The following is a 27,164-nucleotide window of genomic DNA, read 5'->3' as shown; positions in this document are numbered from 1 at the left end:
AATGGACTTCAATGAAATAGCATTTAAGAGCTTTCCAATAGATTTCAGTAGGAGCTAGATCAATATATTATCATACTGAACAAGGTTCGGCAAACAAGTCAGCTTTCAGCCAACTCCATAAATAGTCTGAACTCAACATGCAGTCTTGTTTTATTATTGCAGTTTAAATCAACATTCATCATCAATATACACCAAATAGTACAAAGCTGACTAGCTCAAAACTATTAAATCAGTAAAGCTAAACAAAAATACTATACAGCAGCACCGATCCCCTATATCCACAAACTTCATGACGATTGGCAATTGCCTAAAATTACTGCAACTGCTAAGAATTAAGAAACCTTGAAAAGTTTGAAGCTTTAGTGTGTGTTTACTTTCTCGAAGGCTTGGCTACTAAATTGCTTTCGCTTGCAGATTTCAGCATACCTGAAAAACATCAATGGTAAGATGTTTAGAGAATCAATGGTCTGGCAAGGTAATTGTAGGACAAACTAGCTGGTTGTTCCCATTGAATAGAACATTTAAACAGTAAGGAGTAGTTCTATGTACCTCTCTTCAAAGAGTCTTGTGCCAATCTTGTTGTGGTTTTTTGAAGTTTAGATGCAACTCTAACCCTGCAAACAGTTTTTGGAAGCATAAATCCAGCAACCACAGGTTTGGTTTCTTTCTTAACCAAAATATTTCATGGAATCTAAAATCTTGATAGTAAGGACTATCACTAGTATTTTTTTTAGTTAAAAACATCTTACTATTAGTGATATGCCCTAATACTAGATTTAGATGACATCTAAATGGACATTTTGATATGTTCTTGTATTTAATAAATGACATTTTATCTTCATTCATGACTCTCCAATTATGTATGAATGAGTCCCTAGATTTGTTGTTAGAGATTTTATTCTTAAATTGTTAAGAATATGATGACAAGATTATTTAGTACAAGAAATCTTAAATTGTTCCAAGTCTTTAGCTTCCTTAAATGTGGACTTTAATTAAGCAAGTATGAGACTAATGATAAAGGGTGGTGAGGTGTGCTACAAAGCATGAGATACTTATAATAAACATGTGAATGGTTGTTGGTTGAACAACGCACTAAACGTGGCATTGATAACAAATCACATGGCTAAGAGAATTAATGATTTATTATTAGTTGCGGTTGTGTAAATGATTATCTGACTTAAAGCAACACATTTGTCTTGTGTATTGGTGTGTGAGATTTGCTGGTGATGTAGATATATCCAATTGCGAGGTGAGAAAGTTCACTGTATCGTCTCATTTGTTTGGTATATGGACGTATGTGTTTGCCAGATAAGATCCATTATCTCCGATGTGAGACGAACGCCCTACGTGATCTTCTGTTGGTTTGTGATAGGAGAAATCATTGGCCAAGACATAAATGATTGAAAATGAATTTTTAATGTGTCATATCATCACACTGATTAACTCTGCCTGGGGATGTTATCAACTACCAGTCCCAAGCCCGGATAAAGAAGGAAGGTTGTATTAGATAGCCGACAACTAACGTAAAACTTAGTCAGATCCAAAACATGAACTCTAGACAAACTATGAAAAATTGTTGGGGCGTAACCCTTCATAGCAACGCGCTACACTGCCCGCGTGTAGTGTCAAGTGAGCTAAGGTCATTGTATCGACGCTCGGATGTAGTGACAAATGAGCAAAGGTCCTCGCATTTGCTTGGACGGATGCAGGTAAAGAAGTTAGTCCAAAATCAAAACCAAAATCAAAAACAAAATCAAATTCAAAGTCAAAGCCAAAATCAAAATCCTAGATTAAGGATTGGGTCATGGAACATAGGAACATTAATAGGCAAAGCTATGAAAGTGGTAGATGTGATGATTAGGAGAAAGATTAATATTATGTGCCTTCAAGAGACGAGATGGGTAGGGAAAAAAATAAAAAGTTTATTAGAAATTGGATATAAAATATGGTACACGGGAAATGATCAAGTGAAAAATGGAATGCGGATTATTATGGATAAAATCTTAGTAGATGAGGTAGTAGATGCAAAGAGAATAGGGGATAGGATTATTATGGTGAAAGTTGGTCTAGGAAGAATAACTATGAATATCTTTAGTACATATGCGCCACAAGCGGGGTAAGGTGAGAAGATAAAAACAAAATTCTGGGAGAACCTAGAGGAACTCATACAAATAATACTAAGAGGAGAGAAAGTGATTATAGGAGGTGACTTAAATGGTCACGTGGGTAGAGACAGAAATGGCTATAGAGGTACATGGAGGGTATGGATTCAGGAAAATTAATAATAAGGGTAAGTCTATTCTAGATTTTTCTAGGGCATATAGGCTCATCATAACCAATACTAGGTTTAAAAAATGGGACGAACACTTAATCACATATAAAAATGTTACATCAAGCACCTAAATAGATCACTTTCTCATGAGACAAGAGGATCGGTTATGTTATAGGGATTATAAGGTGATATCGAGGGGAGTGTTTGACTACTCAACATAGACTTTTGGTACTTGACGTCCAAGTAAGAAATTGAAAGCGAAAAAATCACATAAAACAAAATCTAAGAATTAGGTAGTGGGATTTAAAATGGGAGAAACAATTAATCTTCAAAAAAAAATTAAGAGATAGAAGGGAATAGAATGGAGAATGACAGGCAAACCAAATGTGGAGGCAAATAGCTACTGCCCTGAGAAGCACGACAAAGATAGTATTTGGAGAGACAAATGGTAGAGCCCCAAACCTTAAGGAGTCTTAGTGGTGGAACGAAGAGGTATAATTGAAAATTAGAAAGAATAAAACTTGCTATAAGGTTGTATATCAATGCAGCAATGAAGAAAACCTAAAAAATTATAAATAAGCAAAAAAGACAACAAAAAGAGCTGTTAGTGAAGCAAGATCACAAGCATATGAGAATCTATATAAACGACTTGATATAAAAGATGGAGAAAGGGATATATATAAATTAGCTAAAGCAAGAAAAAGAAAAACAAGGGATCTAAACCAAGTGAAATATATAAAATATGAAAACCAAAATGTATTAGTGAATGAGGGAGCGATTAAGGAGAGATGGAAGGAGTATTTCATAAAATTATTCAATGATAGTGGGGACACGAGTTAGGTTGGGACATCTTAGTAACTCTTAAGGGAACGCGAGCTATACATTTTATCAACACATAAGTTCAAAAGAAATAAGGCAAGTATTAAAAAAGATGAAAAATCATAAGGTGGTGGGACCAGATAATATACCAATAGAAGCATGAAAATGCATGGGAGAATAAAGCATCTCCTGGCTAACGAAATTATTTAACGTGATCCTTAAATAAAAAAGATGCCAAATGAGTGGAGGAAGAGTACTTTGGTTCCTATATACAAGAACAAATGAGATGTTCAAAACTGTGAAAATTACAGAGGAATTAAGTTAATGAACCATACCATGAAACTCTGGGAGAGAGTAATAGCGCAGAGGCTCAGAAAAGAAACAGACGGCTCAGAAAAGAAACAGACGTCTCAAAAAATCAGTTTAGTTTAATGCCTGGTAGGTTAACAATGGAAGCTATATACCTACTGAGGCGCCTAATGAAAAGGTATCAGGATCATCAGAAAGACCTGCATATGGTGTTTATAGATCTAGAAAAGGCCTATGATAGGGTCCCTAGAGAAATATTATGGAGGGTTTTAGAGAAGAAAAGAGTCTGCATAGCCTATATACAAGCCCTTAAGAACATATATTACGATGTAGAGACAAGGGTCAGAACATGCGGAGGGGATACTGAACCATTTAAAATTACAATGGGACTGCATCAAGGTTCTGCACTAAGTCCATACTTATTTGCTTTAGTAATGGATGAACTCACTAAACACATTCAGACAGAGGTGTCATGTGTTGTATCATATTTTTTTATATATGAGAAAAAGGGTTTGATGAAAAACCTATCTTAGAATGAAAAATCTTTTATGTTAATCTCATATTTCAAAATAAGCATTTTATATTTAGAAACATGTATCAAAAGTTTTGACGCGAATATTCAAATGTTTGATAAATCTAAAGTTCATGCATCATGTTTCAAAACCTATGTTCCATGTTTCGAAACATTGTTTAACCAGGTTTCTGTTCTTGTTTCGAAACTCCTTTTTAATAGGTTTCAAATGTTTTTCTAAGTATGCATGTTGTATTTCAAAACATCTATGAGATTTAAGCATATGTTTCGAAACCTACATGGTATGTTTCGAAACATCTGACTCTATCAGTAGAACTTTTAACAACCAAAATGCTTTTGCTTCACATTTTTTATTTTTATCAAAAAGCTTCTCAAAAGTTTTTTTAAAATTTAATCTCTATGCTCTGAGAATTCAAATTCAAATTTAAAAGTGGAGATCAATTCTAAATCATAGTGGGCATAAGACTTTGTCTCCTACTCATGCTGTCTCTAAGTGCAAGTCCAACTGTAAAGGTTGGATGTTTCAAAACATGTGATGTATGTTTCGAAACCATAGTGTAAAATTGTGTTGTTTTGAAGCCAATAAGCTATGTTTCGAAACCTTCTTCTAAATCTTGTCTCTAACGGTTATAATATAGTCAAACTTCTATAAATAGCAGATGTTTGAAGACAAGAATAGATACATATTAGAATATATACAGACAAGATACAAGAGACACAATACACAAGTGGTGAACAAAAGATTTTGATTGAGCTTTCAAAAAAGATCAACATACATCATGGTGTGTAAAGGAGAGATAAGTCGAAAATAAGAAGTATCATATCGTTCAACTCTCCTTATCTCAAGCTAAGAGGTTTGTACAGCCATTGGTAAGGCATTTCATTGCTATAAATTCATTAGGCTGTAAAAATAAATTTTATTTATCTTGTTGATTATTGAAAGGTTTGAGTTGAGCCATAAAACTCATTATATACAAGGTTTTAGGGTAAACCGTGGTAAAACTCTTGTTGTTGATCACTAGTGAAAGTGATTGGGTTTCAAAATCCTTCAAGTGGGAAGACTTGAAGGTAGGGACTAGGCGGGGTGCCGAACCACTATAAATCTCGTGTGCACTTAATTTATTGGTTTGATTGCCTACTACTTATTGCTCAATCTTTCAAAAGGATCGTTTTCAAAAGCTAAAATAGATTTTCCTTGTAACATAAGTATATGTAAACCTATCTTTAATCTCAAGCATCTTTGGAAAACTCCTTTTTGAAGAAATCATCTTTACCAAAGTCATTTCTTTGAAATCCTAAACTAAAAGTTTCGAAACAACCCAAAACAGAAATGTATATTTCAAAACATATATAGTAGATTTCGAAACCTACTTGACAAACAGGTTTATTCCGAAACATACACCCCTATATTTCGAAACATAGTTCTCTGCCATAAATCGGTGTTTAAATTATCAAAAAATTTATACAAATCCCAATTCACCCCCCCTCTTGGGATATATTTTCCATCATTTGGAACTAACACCATGGTGTATGCTATTTGCAGATGACATAGTGTTGGATGAAACAAAAGATGGAGTGAACACTAAATTTGAGTTGTGGAGAAATAATTTAGAATTTAAGGGATTTAAATTAAGTAGAAGGAAAACAGAATATATGGAATGTAAATTTAATAAGAATGCAAGAGTGGAGAATGTTATAATAAAATTGGAAGACCAAATCATACAAAGAAAAGACCATTTTCGATATTTGGGATCAGTGATTCAAAAAGATGGAGAAATTCACGAGGATGTCACGCATAGAATTAAGGCAGGTTGGCTAAAATGGAGAAATGCATTGGGGGTGTTATGTGATGGTAAAATCCCATTAAAACTGAAAGAAATTCTATAAGACAGTTATAAAACCAGTTTTGTTGTATGGCTCAAAATGTTGGACAATCAAATACTAGCATGAGCAAAAGACGAGCATAGCAGAGATGAGGATGCTAAGATGGTTTGGTTATGTGAGAAGAAGACCAAGAGATGCTCCTGTGAGGAGAGTTGATGAAATGGAACAATTAGTCAAAAAAAAGAGGTAGAGGCAGATCCAAGAAGACTTTGGGAGAGATATTAAAGTTTGATATGAAGTGTATGGGCCTAAATGAAGATATAACAAAAGACATAAATACATGGAAGCCTAGAATTCATGTAGCTGACCCCACATAGTGGGATAAAGGCTGGATATGTTGTTGTTGTATCATCACACTAACTAAGATCTATGGCATAGTATTAAGTTAGTGAGTTTGATCAATCCATGGCTCTTACTCGATTGAGACATTAGTAATGGAAGGATTGAATTGCACTCTGAATTAACTTCATTGCCTTTTACATTATCTTAATATGTTGCTAGACATCACTCAAGATCGTCAAGGTATTTTGAGAAGACGGAGAGATTCTCAGAACAAATTAAAGAGTTTGATTGACATCAAAGGAGTTTGGTGTTTCATATTGCTAGAAAGTCACACACCCAAAAGCAAGGTGACTGAAATAAGAATTGTGAGGCTTGTATTATGTTCTCGATGCCATCAAGAGTTAATGGAGAGTCTAATTGTCATTAAGAGTTAGTGACATATTTGTATGTAGTTGAGTAAGGGCCTTGCAGCAACAAACACCAAACTGTCGACAGACTATCAACTCTTTTCATGACTATCTATAGTTTTTCAAAAGTTGAAAACTGTCAACTGCTCAATAAATATTGTCGATTGTGTTTGTTCAATAGATTGTGCATGGAAGCTTCGAGAGTCGATAGAATGTCCACCAATTCCCATGCCACTTGTCGATCCCTCAGGTTGCATGGTTTTGAGGTGGATTATGCCAAAATCCACCACTTAATCTTCCAATTAGCATACAAAAAGAGATATTAGAAAGAAGAAAAAGGCTAGAAAAATCTAGAAAATAGACAAACATTTTTTCTTCTTCTTCTTGACAGCTTCTTCTTTGTGTTCTTCTTCTTCTTCTTCTTCTTCTTCTTCTTCTTTCTCTCAAATTGCTCAAGTTGTTGAACTTTGGTTTTTGAAACCAAGAGCAACAAGCCTGCACATAATCTTGCAGCTTTCAACTAGCACAAAAGGGAGCTCTAAGAGTTTTGGAAGCTAGCTTGGTGTGGACCAATTAGGCCCTTAACACTTGAGGAGGAAAAGGTCAGATTGTGAAGCTTTATCTACTTCATCCTTTGATTCTCCAAAAGGTAACCTGACTGAATTATTCAATTTTACATTCAATGGTTATTGCATATTGCTTAAACACCAAGCTTCATATGGTTTTGTGTATAAGTTCGATGCACACATGAGATGTGAAAAGTTTTGAAACCCTACACACCCATATGAGATCCCCTACACTTGCAATTGCCATACATATTTCATTAAATGATTTGTTGTACAATTAGTTAGCATTTGGTGCACTTATTTATTTGGGTATATTTGCTTTGCTATTCTGTAGCGAGGAGTTCATGTAGCCAAAACACAACCTAGTGGAATTAAGGCTTGATATTTTGTATTTTGTGCCGATGTCTTGCAAGGAGATAGAGACCCTCAAGTGATCTAATTTTGTATTTTGGATTTTGATCTTACTAAATACTGTTAACATAAGTAATATTATTGAAACATGTTATCTTTTTTATTATAACATGATCATCAAAGAGAAGGATGGATGAAATCATCATGCTAATTATGAGAATAAGCACCAATATCTAACTTTTAAAGACATCAAGAACCATGAACAGGAAAACTACACCAATGTGCTGTCACTAATATTTCCTTGAATTCCCATTTATTTTTCTTTCAATGCCTTTTTGTTCCAAGATTTTCATACTTAGCTAAAAAATTTAGAACTCACTAATTTGTTTTTCCTTTATGGAAGGAAAGAAAAAGCATTTGGAGTTTTTCCCATTCTTAACTTCACAAAAGTTCACACAAGAAGATAGTCTAACTGAAGGCATTTAAAAAGAAGGAATACTCACTTGCTTTTGCTCTCTGATGGTTTCACTGGTCTAGAGGAAACACTCAACTCCTCCGAGCCATCAGAATGACCACCATCAGAAATGTCACTTGATCTCTCTTTGCTTTCCACATTGTTGAATCCTATAGTCCTAGTGTCCACAGAGAAACTCTGGCTGGTGTTCCCTCTGGCTTTCTGGTGCTTAAACTCATCTGCGAACTGTGTGGAACAAGTTTTAGAATACTCATTATTATTCCCATATTGTACTTAGTAAAAGTTGTTTCCTCACCAAGTCCTGAGCTTTTCTCGCCAGGCGGTTTTGAGATTCTTTGAGAACTCCCGCTTATGGAACTTCTGCTCAAAGTGGAAGATCCAGGTCTGGGTGAGATTGGACCACGCTTCTCACTAATCACCCCCGGGTGGGCATTTTTCGGATCTTTAACCTGTCGTAAACGCTCAATCTCCTCTTCTTTCTTGGCAATCGTGTCTCTGAGAGATGCCATCTGCATGTTAAAAACTTTTAAGCTGACATTCCCTGGAATTTAGCATGGCTACTTCCTAAAGTAGAAAACAATAGTTCTTCCAGTCAGAAAATTTTTGAGATTGTATACACAGAAGAATTACCACATGATCATTGTATTAATAGATCTAGTAAAAACTACATAACTTAGCAATAGAAAACAAAAAGAACTGCAAAGAAGTAGCAGAATATAAGATAAGTAAGAAGAAACAGATATTGGTACCTGTTGCATTAATTCCTTGGAATCCTTGCTGTCTTTACTGCTTCGTGCAGCACCTAGCTCAACTCCGGAGACCCTCTCAGCAAACTTCAAAGTACTCATAGTTTCCAAATAGGAGTTCAACTCGGGATTAAGCTGGACAAACATAAGGGTCTTGGCATGTCCACCTGTATTCTCAGATGTAAAAAACTAAACATAAAGCACAAATGTTTTTCCACCCATCTAGCATGAGAAATGAAAAGAATTCTACTAATTCACAGAACATAAGTAAAAGGAACAGAAAAAAAGTACCTAGAGAGCTTTGAAGGATTTGAGTGAGCTTGCTGTTTCTGTAGGGGACATGCTGATTCTTTTGTGCCAAAGCAAAGATGACATCTCCAAGGGCAGCCAAGGATTTGTTTATATGTTGTGCTTCCTTGAGTCTATCTCCAGTTACCTCAGAGCGATCGACTCTTTCACTTCCTGCAAGATCTATCAGATGAAGACTACCTCGAAGAGAAGAACCAGTCTTCATATCCATCCCACGAACATGAATGGTGACAACACTGCACATCCACGTCGAAATCATCAACAAAGACATGATGATAGTTTGCAGAAATTCTTAAATGTTCAAATAATTTAAAACCTGTGTGATCGACTACTTCTCTCATTCATGGCAGTGGCACTTTTTGCTCTGTTATTAAATCCAATTTCTATTAATTCCAGTACATCAGAGGTTGATTTGACTGTCTGCATGCTAGCATCAGGGACAGCTAATCCATTGGAATTGGAGGTAGAAGAAATCCCGAGTGTGTGCAAATCAAGGAAACACTCTTGTAACAAATTATAAAATACCATCTCTTTCATTTAATTAAACATAGATCAAAAATCAACAAAAATTAGTAGCAAGCTAATAATTTCGGCCAATATATATATACATATACATACATACATATATATATATATATATAGAGAGAGAGAGAGAGCTTGCCATGGTATCATTTATGTTAACCCAAAAAAAAAAAAAAACCAAAGCCAAAGCCAAAGCTGAAGTGCATATTATGAGCAAAGCAAACCCAAACGTGAGCAGAAGAAAATAAAGCAGATAGAGAAGGATATTTTTTCGGACCATCACTTGACAGTAAATCACGAACTTGTTCATTATATATCTCGACCATTTGAAGCTCAATTTCATAAGTAAAGCTGCGTCTTCGAGTTTGAGAAATTTGGAAAAGGTCATTTAGAGCTCGAAAGTTGACACCCCATTCCTCCTCAGACGCTCCATTAGGGCCAGACTATATAGAAAATTTTAGATGCAAGTAAAAGTAACATTTAGAAATGCCTATAACATATGTTCATGGAATAACATTTAAAAGAAATAGATACCATCGTGTAAGTCTTCCCCGAACCAGTTTGTCCATATGCAAATATGCATACATTGTATCCATCAAGAACAGATCGTATCAGTGGTTGGATATCAGAATATACTTGTGCTGCCAAAATTTGATAATGTGCATCTAGTGTCACCCCATATTGCTCAAGTAGCTTAAAACATGTTCATATTTAGCTGGGATAATTATCAGTCATACGGAAACTGATTTAAATCAAGTATAATTTCACAAATATAAAGATGAAAACCTTGAGTTGCCGCTGGACCATAGACCTTGTTAAATCGAAATGATCGCTGTGCATCTTTTCCTTGTTTGGAGGGGTTTGTAACACCCAGCTCCCCGTTTTCACCAACAGGCTCTACAGTTGACTGTGTAGCATTCTGTCCAGGAAGAAATGGCCTTATCCGGCAATAAACTCTTATATTGCCTATCAAGCAAATGCACAAGTGAACACGTGGAAATTATATATACATTTGTGGTTTTCCAATAAAAAAATAAAAAAAAACAATGGCACCTTTTAATTCTTGAACCTCATTATGCAGCTTCCTGTTTTCAGCAAGGACTGCATGATAATTTTCTGCTGCATCTGCCATAGCTTTAAGCTTAATCCCTGAATCAGGTGGAATAAATTCATGAGAACATCTGTATGACATATAGCTTGAGTTTTCAAAATTATGTAAACAACCTCCCACCTAAGTGATGAAAGTCATCTGAATAACTCTCTCGTGTTTTTGCAACTTCTTCCTTGATTGACTGAGAAGCAAACCTCAGTTCCTGAACACTTTTTGAAAGTCCAATGAGTATACGATATTAAGCACTAGCATGTGGAAGTAAATAGGATTGTGGTAAAAACAAACCCGGAGTCCACCAAGCTGAATTTCTGTAAATTTTTGGTAATTTTGCTTTTTCTTGTTCCATCGCAAATCTTTTGACTCAGAATATGCCTCAAGCTCTGTAGCCCTATTCCTAGATTCTGTTAAGAGGTGCATAACTTCCTTTAACCTGCCCTCGAGCTCTTGCTTAGCTACTTTAGCTTCCATTTCAATTTTAGAGCAATGCTCTTCATGTTCTTTTCTTGCTGTTTCCAATTCTTGCTTCAATGCTGAAATTTCTTGATTAATCTGATACTTCTCTTCCATCAATCTGACTACGTCTTGTTCCTCACGTGCCTTCTTTTCTTCATTTTTGGTATTCTCAGTCTTTGATATAAGGCAAATCCCCAAAACCATCAATTAAGAAGAAAATAAATCCGTATTAACAAATTTTAACACATCTTTTTCTAAGAAAGCATAGCTTATAATTCCCATCCTTTGACTAACCAACTGCCAACTGTAAAGAAACTAGCACTGATTGTTGGATATGTGAAAAAGAAAACTTCATTGTAGCAAGCATAAGATATCATGCATGTTAAGTGGCTTATGTTCCTCTTAGGCTCTCACATTACTGCCATCCTCGCCATATCTCACTATTTAGTTTCAATAATATGAACTAAAGTAATCAGTTGGAAATTTCTAAAAATATGGGAACAATAACATGAGCAAGGATTCTGTTGCGAGGAAAATATTAAGTTAAAGAATGAGAGGGACAGTTTGCAACTAAGTAGCTAGTTTCCCATTGAAATTTATGTTCAAGTCCTCTCATAATTTCATGCAGTTACAACTGAATTAAGCAGGTCAACATAATTGCCTTTGGCAGTTATGAAATCCTGCAGAGTAAAGGGAAGAGTTTTTCATCAATTTTAAAGGAAAGATTTTCATGTCATAGTTTGGAACTCAACAGGTTCCAAAGAGCCATGTATTATACTTTTGTTCCCTTTACACTCATTGTTCCTTCAGTGCCTAATTTGGCAGACAACATTCAGAATAAAAGTTACGATAACCTCTCTGGACCATAGATGAGTTTGTCTATGTTGTCATGGTTACAGAACAGATCTTAAAGTTGTAGGCTTCCTGTCGCTGATTACAAAAAATTGATGCTTCAGCTTATCTAATATTTTGCAGTAAATAGCCTCCACATATTCACACATAAATAAGAATATATATGCACAATTCAAACAATAATAATTCTTATGTAAAATACTGATATATTAAAGTTATACTGTACTTTAAGCATGGTTAAAGTCTTTTTTTTTTTTTTTTATACTTTTCAATAAGTACTTATCTTAAAGTTATATATGCTGTTGTTGTTGCAATAATGGGGTTGAGTAAGTAGATCCATTAAAAGAGAGAAGTGGCCGTGATTTCTTCAATTCCAATGTGGTTAAGCATAATATCCAAGGAAGGGTGCATGAAAAGGGGAGGAATAACGGTATTAAGCATTTACGCTGATAATTAGCTAGTCTATGTTTCCCAAAATCTAGACATATTTGATTACTTTGATTATAGTGAGTGAACACAAAACTCAATCAAGGAGAAGGATAAAAGAAAATCTCATTTAACCGAAACTTATTCTCCATATTCAAAGTTCTTCTAGATACCATAAATAACAATAATATACTGATCAAGACCAGTTTCTATGTTTGTCAAAAAAGAAAAGATAAAAATAAGAATGCATATGCTTTGATTAGATCATCTATCATATGTGCTTGATTAGATCTTTTAGATTTTATTTTCATTATTATAGGATAATATTTCTTATTTGACTTACCACCTCCTATAAAAATAGATTTGACTTTTTGTACAGTTTTATCAGATCACAAATTACATAGGTCTTTCTTCCAAGTTTTATGTTAACCCCAATTATTCTTAGGAGAGTTCACGTTGACTATTCTTGTTTCTTTGTTTGTCTTCCGTAATTGATGTAATAGGATCTCTAGCTTGTATCACTTATATAGATTAGATTCTCTAACTTGTATCATTCATATAGATTAGAATCCCTAGCTTCAGTAGCTTGTATCACTCTTGTAAAATAGGATCTCAATGGCTTGTGTGTGTGCATGTGTGTGTGTGTATTATACCACACCATCCCTTGAAAGTATAATTCAATCCAATTCATTCTCTTCACATCATTCTTAACAATTTCTTTTGCGATCCTTTCCTATTTAACACAGTATCAAGGCTAGTTTCTTTATTCCAGTGCCTCTTTTCATTCTGTCATCGTGTTCTGCACTCTCATGTGTGTAGCCTTCTTTCATGCCTGCATGCATATCTTGTCAGGTGATTTGCACATGCATTAGACATTCTCCGTTTTGGACTATGTTTTTTAGATCACTTCTTTGGCTTTGGCTTATTCGTAACACCTAAGAGTACATCATTTCACTAAAGTATACTTACAATCATTTTTTTTTTTTTTTATCTCCTTTCTTCTTGTGTTTAGCCAAACTGATACCAGGTGGAAATTGAAAGTAGACTAGTGAACTATTTATTCTTCAACAGAAACCAGGCAGATTAACATTTCTGCAGAAACAAGTGCTTTACACAATGACAAAGACACGAAGTAAAAGCACATTAAAGCATATGATGTTCTGTGCCTATGAGCAATGAGAGATCTGAGTCAGCAGGCCAATGAGGTGTCTTATATGCAGTCGGATTAAGTTTTTTCTTTGTCAGTATGACTCTTGTTACATATAAACAATGAGGGATCTGACCAAATTACTTCCTTGATCCATACTAGAAGAACTAGTTCTTAGTGTGCACTCATTACTTTTTTTTCTATTTTCTTGTTTCTAATTCATATTACTTTTTTTTCTATTGTCAGTGTCAGTCTATTTTATTTATCAAACAAACAACCAATAATATATCAAAACCACTTAGAAACTTACATATTGAGATGTAAAATCCTCAAAGAATAGTCTACAATGTCATGTCCTAACGTGTCCCCAAATGTCCTTATGGTGGTGCAACAGATACATAAATTACCTTAAGAATCAGTTAAGAATCAAATTAACAAAAGTCCCAGGAAAAAAAAAAAAAAAAAGAATCAAATTAGACAAAGTCAGTGAAATCAGGCATTCCTCTGTTAGCTTCATGGATAATGCCATAGTTCATCTTCATCATCACAAATACTAGGCTCATGCATTAGCATCATATGGGAAACGAAGAAAGATTGTTAATAAGACATGTTAGATAACTCAAATCCCAAACAAAAAGGGATTAGGCTTTTTAGGAAAATCAAATTTAGGTATATATGGGAAACCCTATCCAAGTGGAAATGCCATTGCCCATAAATAGGCCTAGCATAGGTCTTGCGATGACTACACCTCAATAGTCAAGGTTCTCATAGAGGTTAGTGGGGTTATGTGTCCATGCCGAGTGCCACAACTTGATAACCAGTATAATCTGAGTGAGGTAGTGACTCATTGTCTGTGGGGGTTAACGGCTTTCTCTGTCCAAAAACTGTATCTTATGAAGGTTTCCAGTTTTGGCCATCCAAAAATTATTTCATGAGAGGGTTTGTAGTTTTCCGGTTCAAAAACTACGTCTTGATTGATTGAGTGGATTTATCCAATTACAATAGGATCATGGACTTTGGTCTATAGAGATCGAACCACTTCAAAATTTTCTATGCTCTCTCTCTCCCTCTCTTGATTTTTGTGTGTGATCTGATCACTACAACATAATATTTAGACATAATCAGCAAGAAAGAGATGACAGAAAATTGAGAGCTAACAGTGCATAAAGCAAAGGAGAGGACAAAATATAAGCAGTTCATTAGTATAGACACAAAATATGCGCTTCCATTTCTGGACATAAATGGTAAATAAAGAAAATCAATAAAACTCAAAGAAACCTACCTGTGTCAGCTGGAACTGGTTCTTGTCAACCCGAAGAAAAGCAATTTCATTTGATTAAAGACCAACGTGTACCAGTGACATAAAAATTAAATTACGTGCATAAATTATGGATAAAATGCTGATAATGTACCTACCTCCTCCTGCTGGAACTGGTCCTTGACAACCTGAAGGAAAGCAAATCTCATTTTGATGAACGACCAACGAGTATCAGTGATAAAAAAAATTAAACTGTATGCACAAATTATGCATGAAATGCTGATACTGTACTTACCTGTGTCTGCTGCAACTTGTCTTTGACAACCTGCAGGGAAGCAAATCTCTTCATGATGAATGACCAATGACTACCAGTGATTAAAGTTAAATTTTGTGCCTAAATTATGGATGAAATGCTGATAATACCCCTACCTCTGTCTGCTGCAATGGGTCCTTGACAATCTGAAGGAAGGAAAATCTCATTTTGTTGAAAGACCAATGAGTACTGGTGACATTAAAATTAAATTTTGTGCATAAATTACAGATGAAATGCTGATAATATACAAACCTGTGTCTGCTGCAATGGGTCCTTGACAACCTGAAGGAAAGCAAATCTCATTTTGATGAATGACCAATGAGTACCGGTGATATAAAAATTAAATCGTGTGCATAAATTACAGATGAAATGCTGATAATGTAACTACCTCTGTCCGCTGCAATGGGTCCCTGACAGCCTGAAGGAAAGCAAATCTCATTTTGATGAATAACCAATGAGTACTGGTGATATAAAAATTAAATTGTGCACATAAATTATGGATGAAATGCTGATAATGTACCAACCTGTGTCTGCTGCATCAGGTCCTTGACAGCCTAAAGGAAAGCAAATCTCATTTGATTAATAACCAATGAGCACTAGTGATATAAAAATTAAATTGTGTTCATAAATTATGGATGAAATGCTGATAATCAACCTACCTGTGTCTGCTGCAACTGGTCCTTGACAACCTGAAGGAAAGGTCTCATTTTGATGAATGACCAATGAGTACTGATGAAACAAAACTTAAATTTTGTGCATAAATTATGGATAAAACGCTGATAATGTACCTACCTGTGTCTGATGGAACTTGTCTTTGGCAACCTGAAGGAAAGCAATCTCATTTTGATGAATGGCGAATGCTGGTGATATAAAAATTAAATTGTGTACATAAATGATGGATAATTGCTGATAGTGTACCTACCTGTAACTGCTGGAACTGGTCCTTGACAGTCTGAAGGAAAGAAATCTAGTTTTGATGAATGACCAACGAGTACCAGTGATATGAAATTTAATTTGTGTGCATAAATTTCGGATAAATTGCTGATAATGTACCTACCTGTGTCTGCTGGAACTGGTTCTTGACAACCTGAAGAAAAGCAGTCTCATTTTGATGAATGACCAACAGGAACCAATGATATAAAAATTAAATTGTGTGCATATATTATTGGATACAATGCAAATAATGTACCTGTGATTCTTCACCAGTCCCAGCTGCTAGGGCTTCAAGTACTCTGATTCTGGATTGGTATTTCTCCTCACGGGTCTTGAAAAGATTATTTTGCTGCATCATAAACAAATAAATAAATGACTTGAAAGAATTAAATAGAAACCAATAAAACAGTTTATTATGCATATTACAGTTCTCAAGTGCTCTGTTTGAGTAGATATACGCCGCTCAATCTCCTGCACGACTTTTCTTAATAGACACGTCACACGCTGATAAAAAAGAGCAACTTAAATGTGAGAGCATTTTTCCAGAAGTAATGTGGATACATTAAAAAGCTTGTGCACTAAATTTAATCCTGCGTCCTATTGTTGCATACATGTGGAATTTCTCCATTCTTCCTTTCAATGGTCTCATCCAGGATTCCGTTGGCTACGCTCAAGAGAGACTGTGTTGGGGCATTCTGCAGAGAGTAAATGGTTAAGGCATTTAAAGAGGAATGAAGTGAAAATTTTACACACAGAAATCCAAGAACTGCAGCAGAAAAAGATCCATTACAAGAAGAAAGACATAGAAACTCACATCAAAACTGTTTTAAGATCCATTACGAGCAGAAAGACAAAGAAACTCACATCAAAACTGTTCAATTTCATCAGTTCAGAGATCTTGGAAGCCGGAAGATCTGAATAGCCTTCGTGTTTCAGATGGAAAACTTCATGGAACTTAGGTCCTACATGTTGTATTAACACAGCTGATGGTTCCGAAAGAAGGAAAACAAGAAACTGAAGGCAAAATTTGCTTACCAAAAACTTCATGATGTTTCAATGCATGTAAAAGAGACAAGCTTAACATTCAGATACATTACTTAAAAGAAATTCAAGTGAAAAAGCTGGTATTACAATAAAAAATCATACTCCTTGTGGAAAGGTATTTCATGTAATATACCTGCATTAGTAGATGAAAACCTGAGAGCACAAAGATTGTAACTTCTCTGAGAAGACACCAAAATCTCTATAAATAGAGACCATAACAGCCCAGTCAATTTATTCCAAACACATTCAACTATTAATTGTTTTATCTATCTTAGGTATTCTCTCCTTTGGGGTGACAAACACCCTAATGGAAATCATTTCAAAATTCAACAGTAGTAATAGATCCTAGAGACATTGAAAGAGGATTTTGGGCTCAAACTAAGAAAATTTGCCTGCATATAAAGCGTGAAAATTTTCAAGCTTGAGCAATGCCATTGTCTGCTCTCCAAATTTGGAGCACAATTCAAATTTCCCCAAAATTCAGAGTCAGAGCAAACAGAATGAACAGAACAAAGTTAGAGTTTCATGAGGAATCTTTCGGTGCCAGAGAAGAAGTTGGTTTTAAGTAAATTTGGGTTGTGTTTCGGTTTTCATTTATGACTCAATGTGTAAAAGAGCCCAATTCATTTTTACTAAAACAGATAATGGCCTCAATCATCCTATGGCCCCATTCAATTTTGTTGTCATTTCCATTTTTCAAAATTTTGGAAAACGAAAAAGAAAACAGTAGTTGCTTTGTGTTTTCCTCCTCATTTTCTCTCCTCTTCTTGTCTTTCTTCTTATGTCTCTCCTCCTTATTCTAGTTTCTTCTTCTTTTCCAGCCAGCCAACCCATTGGATCGCTGACCGTTCTTATTTTACATCTTTCTTTCTTCTTCCTTCTTCATTTTTCACTAGTACTGCACCTAGCTAGTTATAGTAGTTATTATTAGAGAAATAACCTGAATCAGTGCAGATTAAACGACATCAATATAGCAAGCCTTGATTCCACTAGGTGGAGTCACCTACATGAATTCTAGCCTGGCAATCATTTTTATCTATAGCCATATCTTCTGTAAGGCCCGTATATTCCATGTCATGCCTAAGAGTCACCTACCAAGTTTTTCTTAGTCTTCCTCTTCCTCTTTTGCTAAGAACTTATTCCTTTCCATCCACAATGCTCACAAAAGCCTCTATTGGCAGAACTGGTGCATTAAATACTGTAAAAATTGTACCAAGAAGGGGGCAAGATGTCCTGTTACCAATTACTAGTTATATGATCATCAATCTTGTACTTGTGCAAAGAGGTAAGGATTCGAAACTAAGTTCTAGTGAATCACAGATTCCTTAGCTATGCATGACAGTGAAGGAGTTGATATGGCTTATGCAGAGAGCCTAGGACTAGTTAAGTTGCGATTGTTGAGTTTCAGTTGATCACTTTCAGTAACATATGCTTGGTCAGATTTTTATTCCTATTTTGCATTTGATTCAATTGAAGTGCATCCATGCATCATTGACCATGTTATTGGCTCTGTTATCAACCTTTTTATTCTTACAAAAGAGCAATAAGAAAAGAGAGCTGGATCTAAAAAACCTACAAAGAAATGTTTGATAACTGGACAAAAAAGCTAGAATTTTTTAGTCATTTTTATAGTAACATGACCTAGCAAATGATAATGACATCCAAGGGTAAAAGGATTGTTATAACTTATGGAAAGAATTATATAGAAAATATGAAATATATCAGCACTTTCATTATATTTTACTTCTTGATCATTTTTTTCTTTTCTATGTCCAAAAAACTTGTTTAAAGAAACTAAAAACCAAATAGTTTTTTTTTTTTTTTACTGAAAAAATAAAGCTGCTAAAAAGGATGAAATCCGTGCTAGACAGTATGAACGAAGCGGCAACCAGCTAAAATATTTCACTTTATAACACTACTAGCAAATGGTGTTGCTTATATGCTATTCAATGCAATGTCAATGCCAATACCAATTCATTGGTGTAAGTTTTGAGAGGCCAAGCACACTGGTTCGGAGATGCTTAAATTGAGGTATTTGGAAGGGTCAATGTTTTTCATCTCGATGCCTCTATGTCCATAAAGCCACCAATGAATTTGCACCATCAAATAACGAGGGTTAAGAGATATTATCATGTCCACCACGTGTGTTAGAGATAATACCAATAATCGGTTACCTTAAATTGGCTGTTTGATTCGCCTCTTATCATCCCATTGAATGGGCCTGATTATATCCTCTGATTGTATAGAACCTCATGTATAGAGACTATGGCAGTGTAGCTATCAATACAGGGAAATATACATTATGATCCCGTTTTCCTATCAACTGGCAAGTGGAAAATCTGGGACTGTTAGCAAAGTCTTCCTTTTCCATTGCCTCGGAATGTTTCACATTTGTATTGTGACGTGTGGTGTTACTTGGACACTTGATCCATGTTGGATTGTGATCATAAAATGTCCGTGGTTACTAGTCTGTTCTGTACATATATGTCCTCCAACAGCCCTTGAAATTCAATCATGGTAGTGTGGTACGTTCACAGAACAACAATAATTTGTTTTCATGGTTAAATAAAACCGTACCGTGCAAAGAAACTTCTGTTGAGAAAGGATGAGATAAAGAAGATACCCGACTTGACAGGACTAAGCAAAGCCCGTCGATAGCTTGCTTCAGGAAATCCCCTTCTCATATCTGCTCCGGGTGATGTGGGAGAATACGGTTGAGGAGACAATTCCCCTCGAGAACCATCATTGATTCCAAGATATTGTCCTGAAAGTTACCAGTTTGAATTAGCATAGATATCTTATTTTTGGGTGCAGAAGAACGAAAGATTTCAGCTAAGCAAGGTGCAGAAGAAGAAAAACAAATTTAATCAGTGTTCCTCATCTTCAGCCTCACCGTTGCTATTTGTTTTAGGTTCAAATACATCACTTGTAAAAGGAGCAGTAGAGATATCAAGTCTCCTGTTTTTCTTTGATTGATAATCCAGTGGATTCATCGTGAGATACTCGGGCAGGACGTCTGCAACGCAGATCAAAGATATAAACATAGTATAAGCAAAAATGCTAAATGTTTTATCTAGCAAAAGAAATGCTAAATGTTTCAACAAAAATCAAGACCACTTCAATCTTCTAAGATTGTACCATTCCAGTTTATTTAGGTTTACAATCCATTGGCCAGCCGACCCCTTTCTCATCATCATATTTTTTTTTTTGTGGCTTTTATCTTGTCTTTAATTACAGCTGTTATAGTTATATTGACAGCCATTTACTGATCTTTGTTTCACATGAAGAACAAAGCAACTAGTACTTAATTTATGCTGGCTCAAGCATATTGCAAATACAATTATTTCCTATCCCAATAATTAGTTTTTGCTGGTCATCTATGCCTAGATTCATTCTTTAATCTGTTTGTTGATTTCCATGGTTCAGCACTAAGAAACATACTAATTAGCGTTATTAAGTAATAAAACACCGTAATTCAATTATTTAGTATTGTTCCTAGAAGCATCTGAGACGCTCTAAGAGGAAAAAGTACAGAAATTTCCATCTTGGAGCTCAAATACAATGTCAATGTGTCAGCAAAGCATCAAATAAAGTCGTTATTTGCGTCCTCAACTCAAGAGTTCTAAAATCATCTTTTACATAGTGAATGCTAATGTAGTTGGCCATACAAGTTTGCTGCATCAACTAAGAAAAAGGAGGATAAACCTTAATCACAAGGCATGTCAATGTTAAAAGGACCCAACAATCAAATTAGTATTACTAATGGATTTTGAGTAATTAGTTTTGCTGCACTCTGTTTAAGGGAGACAATAGAAGGCATCCAAGCATTGTAATAGAGCTATTACTCCATAAGAAAACTTTAGGGAGGAGCTCAGATCTGCGGCTTGGTATTGTTGGATGTTGAATGGAAACAGTTTTGGTTAAGGAAAAAAGTTCATTTTCTCAGTAGTAGTGTTAAACAGATAGCTCCAGGAAACATCATTAACAGCAGTCTAAATTTTCTCAGTAGCGAATTGAAGCTTTAACTCATTAACAATAGTTTTCTTAGCACAAGTAATAATATCACCCAAAAATTGCAAATCAAAGGACAGGTCAAAAGAATCATCCTCCCCCAAACACACAAACAAGGCGGTTAAATGGAGCCCTTTGAGCGCAAAACAGAGCTCTCCAAACTCTGAAACGCTCACCCCTATGGTCCAAGATTGAGAGGAAAGAAATTATCACAGATTCTGATTTCCCAGCCGTTTACAAGACAACCCTTACCTCAAGAGGGCTTGAAAGAGAATTTGCTTTCCCAATTAAGCCTCTACAATTCTTTTCTTAGCTTTCACATTCTTATCTTACATCTTTTCTTATCAACAAAGATCTTCTCCTACCATCTTCTCTTAACTATTTCCCGGCTTATTTTCTAATGTAAGATGAATACATTGGTGATTGGACACACATATGTAACACCTGAGTTTCAAGAGAGAACATTTCTACCAAAACCTTTTCTGTTTGAGCAATAATCAGAAATAAAATATAATTCACAGCCTATCCAAATAGAAACAGCTATATGACCACTCAGGTAAAATCCATGAAAGATAAAATGCCACAACTGGAAACGCATAAGAGGGATAAAAGATAGTCCTATAAACCTTAAGATAGTAGCACAAATTCATAAAACCCATAATCACAGAAGGAAAAACGTACGGTCACTTCGAAAATGGAAGAAACCCAGAAGCAATCAAATTGATTGATGCGAATTTGTAAATCAGAACCCCATTTTCATATCTTCGAGACATGATTACATGAATGCACCAGTGTATAGAAACTTAAAAAATTGTAAAGAAAATGGATCCATTATAGTGAATGAAGTTCAACCCAGATGAGAGAGAACAAAGAAGGACGAACCCACCTGAGGAAACCAACGGAGATGGAGCCTTGAAGGTTGAAATTGAATGCAGCACTACTAAGGGAAGAAAAATAACGAAAATGTTTGATCTTTTTTCTCTTTTGGCGGTTGGGTTATTTGGTTGTTTTCTGCGTTCGGTTGCTCTTCTTCGTGAGAGTGGGAGGAAAACTCTCACGTCCAAATAATTTTTTTTTCCTTTTATTTCTTTATTCACAAGAAAATGTTTGATCTTTTATTTCTTTATGCATGGCATTCATATGCTCCTCAAACTCAAAACATAATTAATTTTTATTAAAAAAATTGAAAAAAAAAAAAACAGTTACAAGTTCTATGAATAGGTTAAATGTTTTAAATGAAAAATAAAGAATTCGTTAGTTGACTCTTGTTATTAGAAATGAATAGAAAATTTTAGACTGCGTTGTCTTTATTTTTTAATTTTTAGTTTTGAGTTTTGAATTCATTTTCAGTTTTTTATTTTGGTAGTCTGTTTTTAGAAAATTAAAAACGCGTTCTTTTTGTTATTTTGAAAAACTATTTTTCAAACAGAAAATTAAAAAACGTCTCTTTGAAATTTTGAAAATAATTTTTTAATGATATTTTATTCAATAAATTTGATTATTCAATAAATTATAAATATTTAATGTTAATATATTATTAAAAATATATACATTTTAAAGTTAATGAATTTTGTAATATTTTTTCCATTACAATAATAAAATATAAATAAATAAATAAATAAATGTGTTTTGAATTTAAAGTTTATTTTGAATGAAAATACTCAAAACAACTTTTTGTTATTTTGAGTTTTATTTATAATTTTTTTTTTTGTTTTCAAAAATATATTTTTAAAAATAATAAAAAGAACGTGTTTTCATTATTTTAAAAAATTAAAAACTAAAAATGACTTGAAAACAGAGAACGCAACCTTAGATGTTTGATCGTTTTTAAAGTTTTTAACATCACTAAGAAATGAATTTTCGACTTTAAAAAGTTAAAAGCTTGCCGATAAGCAAACTTTGATGTTATTGTACCAAATACTTTGCAAAATTTAAATAAGCAAGTTTCTAAAAGCATTCTTAACTTTAATTAAAACTACATCTTAAATCACACTAAACAAACCTTAAAAGTTAAAAGATTGATAACTCGTAATAGAACTTATTATTTTTATAATAATATTAAATATTGAATATTGAATATTCTAAATTTCATTATATTTTATAATATATTACAAAGATATTATAAGAATTACGATAAAAAGAGTCACCTAAATATTGATATGTGCATGTACTTGATTGGAGGCTTATATAATAGTTGTATATAAAATAATATTTCATAAAATTAATTTGATGAAAAACAATTTTTATGTAACTACGGTGAAGAAGTAAACCTAATAGTCTTTAAAAGTGTTGCCCTAAAGATTGGATATATAATTATAAAATTATATATATATAGTGAGCTCAAATTATAAAATTTAAATTATATATATTTCCAATATATAAGCAATAATCTATTTTACTGTTACTACTTTTGATAACATTTAATTTCCTAAAACAACCTCATATATGTTTTCTAAATTTAAAAATTAACCACCCAACGGTTGCATGGCTTGGGGGGGGGGGGGGGGGGGGGGTTGTAAGGGTTATAACAGTAACTTTGTACAATTAATAAGTATATTATTATTATTATTATTATTATTACTGTAGTAATTTACTTTTCAGATAAAATCTATTTGGTTGATTGAATTAATTGTTGTTATTTCTCTTTGAAAGTTGACAATGTAAGCATCACATTGGTACCTTCATATTTGTGTTTCTTTATCCAAAAAACAATGAGGTGTCTGAGGCAGGAAACTTCCTACAAAATGCCAAAACAATCTATCCAACTTTCTTATTCTAATTTGGTGGATATCACATAACTATATCTATGATTATTAATATCTCTCTCTCTCTCTAATTTGGTGGATATCACATAACTATATATATGATTATTAATATCTCTCTCTCTCTCTCTCTCTCTCTCTCTCTCTATATATATATATATATATACTACAACAATTTTGAGATTAAGACACATTTAAGAATGCCCCAATATGTAATTGGACATTTTAGCTATTATGACACTAATAAAAGTGTCGCGTGTAATTATACCCAAAAAAACTTATTGAGATACTTACAAATGCTGTGCAAATCCCTCATGATATCCCTCTTAGTTTTATATGTAGTGATATTTAAAAATATCTTGAAAACAATTATAAATGTAAGCATGTAATGACATTTACAAATATCTCAAAAATAAATGTAGTTCTAACTACCTTGAGGCTGCAAGGCCTTCTTTTCCGCATAATCTCTATCTCTGCGGCACATGATGCTCTCTCCTCTACAAGGCCTTATCTCTAGGCACAACCACACGGCGCCCCATGAAACACCCGCGTGGCAGGTTATAAAATAACTCTAGCATGCTCGCTTTCCCCCTTGGCTCGAACCCTGGACCCCTCTTTCCTCATTCACGCATGTGACCACTGCAAACCTCCTCATTAATATATGCGCCCATATTAATTTTATAGTAAATTGACTCTATTAGACCATTTTATCATAGTGTCTCATTAAAATTATTTTATTAAGACACTTTAAAAATTTTGCCTTATTAGATTTTTCTATTAGAGTATTTCACCAAAGTGTTTCATTAAAATTATTTTATTGAGGCATTTCAAAAATTCTACCCTATTAGATTTTTCTATTAGGATACTTCATCAAAGTGTCTCATTATAATTATTGTATTAGGGCACTTCAAAAATTCTGCCCTATTAGATTTTTCTATTAGAGCAGTGCCTCACTACGTCTTGTTAGAATTATTTTATTAGAATAATTCTTTAAATTGTGCCTTAAAATAATATTTTATATAACACTTTTTAAAAAAATGCCTCAATAAGTGTTTTTTGTTGTAGTATATATATATATATATCAAGTTTCTAAAAAATTAGTATCTTATATTGCAGATAAACTGCTCGAGATATACAATGAAAGATAAATCAACACATCATAAGAGTTTTGTAGAGACTAACTTTTACACGCGTCTCTCTTTGAGATGAGTCTTAAAAGTTCCACTAAATAACAATATTAATAACCCTAACTTTTATTTAGAAGATAGAAAGCTTAATATAATCTTTTTGCTAACAAAAACATAATTGTAGCAATTCAAATCTCTCATATATATAAGTGAGTCAAATGCAACAAAATTAACACCAACTTACAAAGAAGTTCACTACTCAATCAATCCCGTTCGCTTTAGTAAGAACACTCTTTATTGAGTTACGATAAGTTGAGATCGCACCAATAAGTCGTGGGTTCGATTTCTTGTCATGCGTAATGAGATAAAGTCTTCATTTGCGATTTACTTTCTCAGTCGAAATCGAGAACACTAGCGGCGAGGGACCGCGCAAAGGCGCTAATCCCAAGAACACTCATTATTTCTAGTGTAGATTAATTTTAATGTTGTCTAAGTCTGTTTTTAAGTGCTCATTCATGCTACTTATAGAAACTTTTTGCAAGTTCATGTGTAACATCTTGAAATTTGAGATAATTGGCAATTTTTAATTTCGGCATTTGAAGTGATTTGAGGATTTAAGTAAAATAATTAATTTATGGGTTTTAGGGTAATTTATCAAGTTATGTGAGGTTTTATGGAGATTAATGAAAATATTAAATTTGGTATGTTTTTGGGGTAAAAAAATAATTATTTGAGGATATTATTGAATATGTGAAAATTCTAAAGAAAATAATTATTTAAAAAAAAAAGAGAGAAATTTCGGAGCAGCCTAGGCTCAGGCGCGCGCGCGCGCGCCACGCGGCCCACATGCATGCGGCCAAGTGCGGGCGCACGCAGCCGCATGCAGCCACGCACCCAGCATCCATAATTTCCAAAAAAAAAAATGTAAAATTTCTCCCATGTGCCTTATCCCTCTCCTACCTCCTTAACCTATAAATAGGCCATTGATGCTTGAGTGAAAGGGAATTTGGGGGAGGGAGAAAAGGTGGATTTTTTGTGGTTTGGGATTCAGTTGAGTCACCAACGACCCCGGTACGCTGCAAAAGTTAAGGAAAATAATTAAGGCAAGTTCTTTTCCCAGTCTTTGCAAGTTCTTATTCCTATCTTGCAAGTTATCTTCCTAGTTTTTGTAAGTTCTTATTTCTATCTTGCAAGTTCAGTTTCTCCCTCTTCTCAAGTTCATGTTTTTAATTTGCAAGTTCTTATTCCTCTTTGTTTCAATTAAGAAGCAAGATCTCAGTTTTCTTATTAATATGCAAGTTCAGTTCCTCATTTTTCTCAAGTTCATACCTGCAAGTTCAGCGCTTATTTTACAAGTTCATCCCCCTTTGTTCAAGTATGTTTAAATTACAAGTGTTATTCTCTATTTCTTGCTATTGCACGATCCTACCTTTTAATTTTCTAAATTGTAAGTTCCTATTACTATTTTGCAAGTTCCTCTCCTGTTTTATAAGTTAAATTCATCTTCCTCAAGTTTATGTTCTAAATTGCAAGTTACATATCTATCTCTTGTTATTGCAAGATCCTACTTCTTAATTTTCTAAATTACAAGTTATTTTCCTATTTTACAAGTTATTTCCCCCTTTACTAGTAAATTATTGCATGGTTCTTAGTTATACCTCTTGAGTCTCAAATAGGATTTTGTATCATCCTATCTTTCTTTGGGAATGATGCTTTATTGAACACATGCAAGGATTTGATGTTATCTTACATGAATGTTGTCCTATTATGCTTATTGTTTCGTTATTCGCATGTCAGTTATATATGAAAAAAGTTATTTCAAATTTGCATGTTACGATGATGCATGAAGCATATGCATGAAAGTGATTTTTAAAAATATGTAAAGACCTCATGATGCGCACAGCAGACAAATCCACAGGATATATCCGCAAAGAAAGTGTTGAGCTCAAAGTTGGACTTTGGTCCCAAGTTTATATTATAGACTTCAATCCCAAGGTTTTGGACTTCGGTCCCCATATTTATAGTTCTAAAAAATAGTGCATATGAGCATAGATGCATGTATCATCATGTGAAAGTACTGCATATGAGCATGGATGCATATATCATCATTTTATCATGTGAAAGTACCCTAAATGGCATTCATGTTTCTTTTGCTTTTTGATACCCATGACTCTTATCCTCGCTTTCTTCCAATTATACTTGCTAGGCCTTGTGGCTTATGTTTGCTTGCATCATTCCAGGTAAAGGTAAGGC

The 27,164-nt window shown here is 34.1% G+C and overlaps 1 protein-coding gene across 1 annotated transcript; it reads right to left on the bottom strand.

Moving 5' to 3' along the window:
- Positions 1–122: 122 nt before the first annotated feature.
- Positions 123–22,068, bottom strand: LOC127789618 (kinesin-like protein KIN-14P). The gene is made up of 30 exons (XM_052318553.1): positions 21,909–22,068; positions 19,905–20,027; positions 19,635–19,775; positions 16,832–16,929; positions 16,579–16,662; positions 16,394–16,471; positions 16,224–16,316; positions 16,092–16,121; positions 15,957–15,986; positions 15,827–15,856; positions 15,694–15,723; positions 15,559–15,588; positions 15,423–15,452; positions 15,287–15,316; positions 15,151–15,180; positions 15,017–15,046; positions 14,880–14,909; positions 10,871–11,212; positions 10,706–10,787; positions 10,528–10,623; positions 10,261–10,440; positions 10,009–10,115; positions 9,742–9,917; positions 9,269–9,433; positions 8,935–9,188; positions 8,647–8,810; positions 8,193–8,406; positions 7,926–8,122; positions 550–614; positions 123–426 (listed from the first exon to the last, which is right to left on the bottom strand). The coding sequence occupies exons 2-28, from the start codon at positions 20,002–20,004 to the stop codon at positions 8,112–8,114; spliced, it is 2,685 nt and encodes an 894-aa protein (XP_052174513.1). The 5' UTR covers positions 20,005–20,027; positions 21,909–22,068; the 3' UTR covers positions 123–426; positions 550–614; positions 7,926–8,111.
- Between the last annotated feature and the right edge of the window lie 5,096 nt (positions 22,069–27,164).

This window comes from Diospyros lotus, chromosome 14 (assembly GCF_014633365.1).
Source record: "Diospyros lotus cultivar Yz01 chromosome 14, ASM1463336v1, whole genome shotgun sequence".
Classification (NCBI taxonomy): Eukaryota; Viridiplantae; Streptophyta; class Magnoliopsida; order Ericales; family Ebenaceae; genus Diospyros; species Diospyros lotus.
The sequence above is the reverse complement of the archived record's forward strand: the minus strand, read 5'-3'. Positions and strand labels throughout refer to the sequence as shown.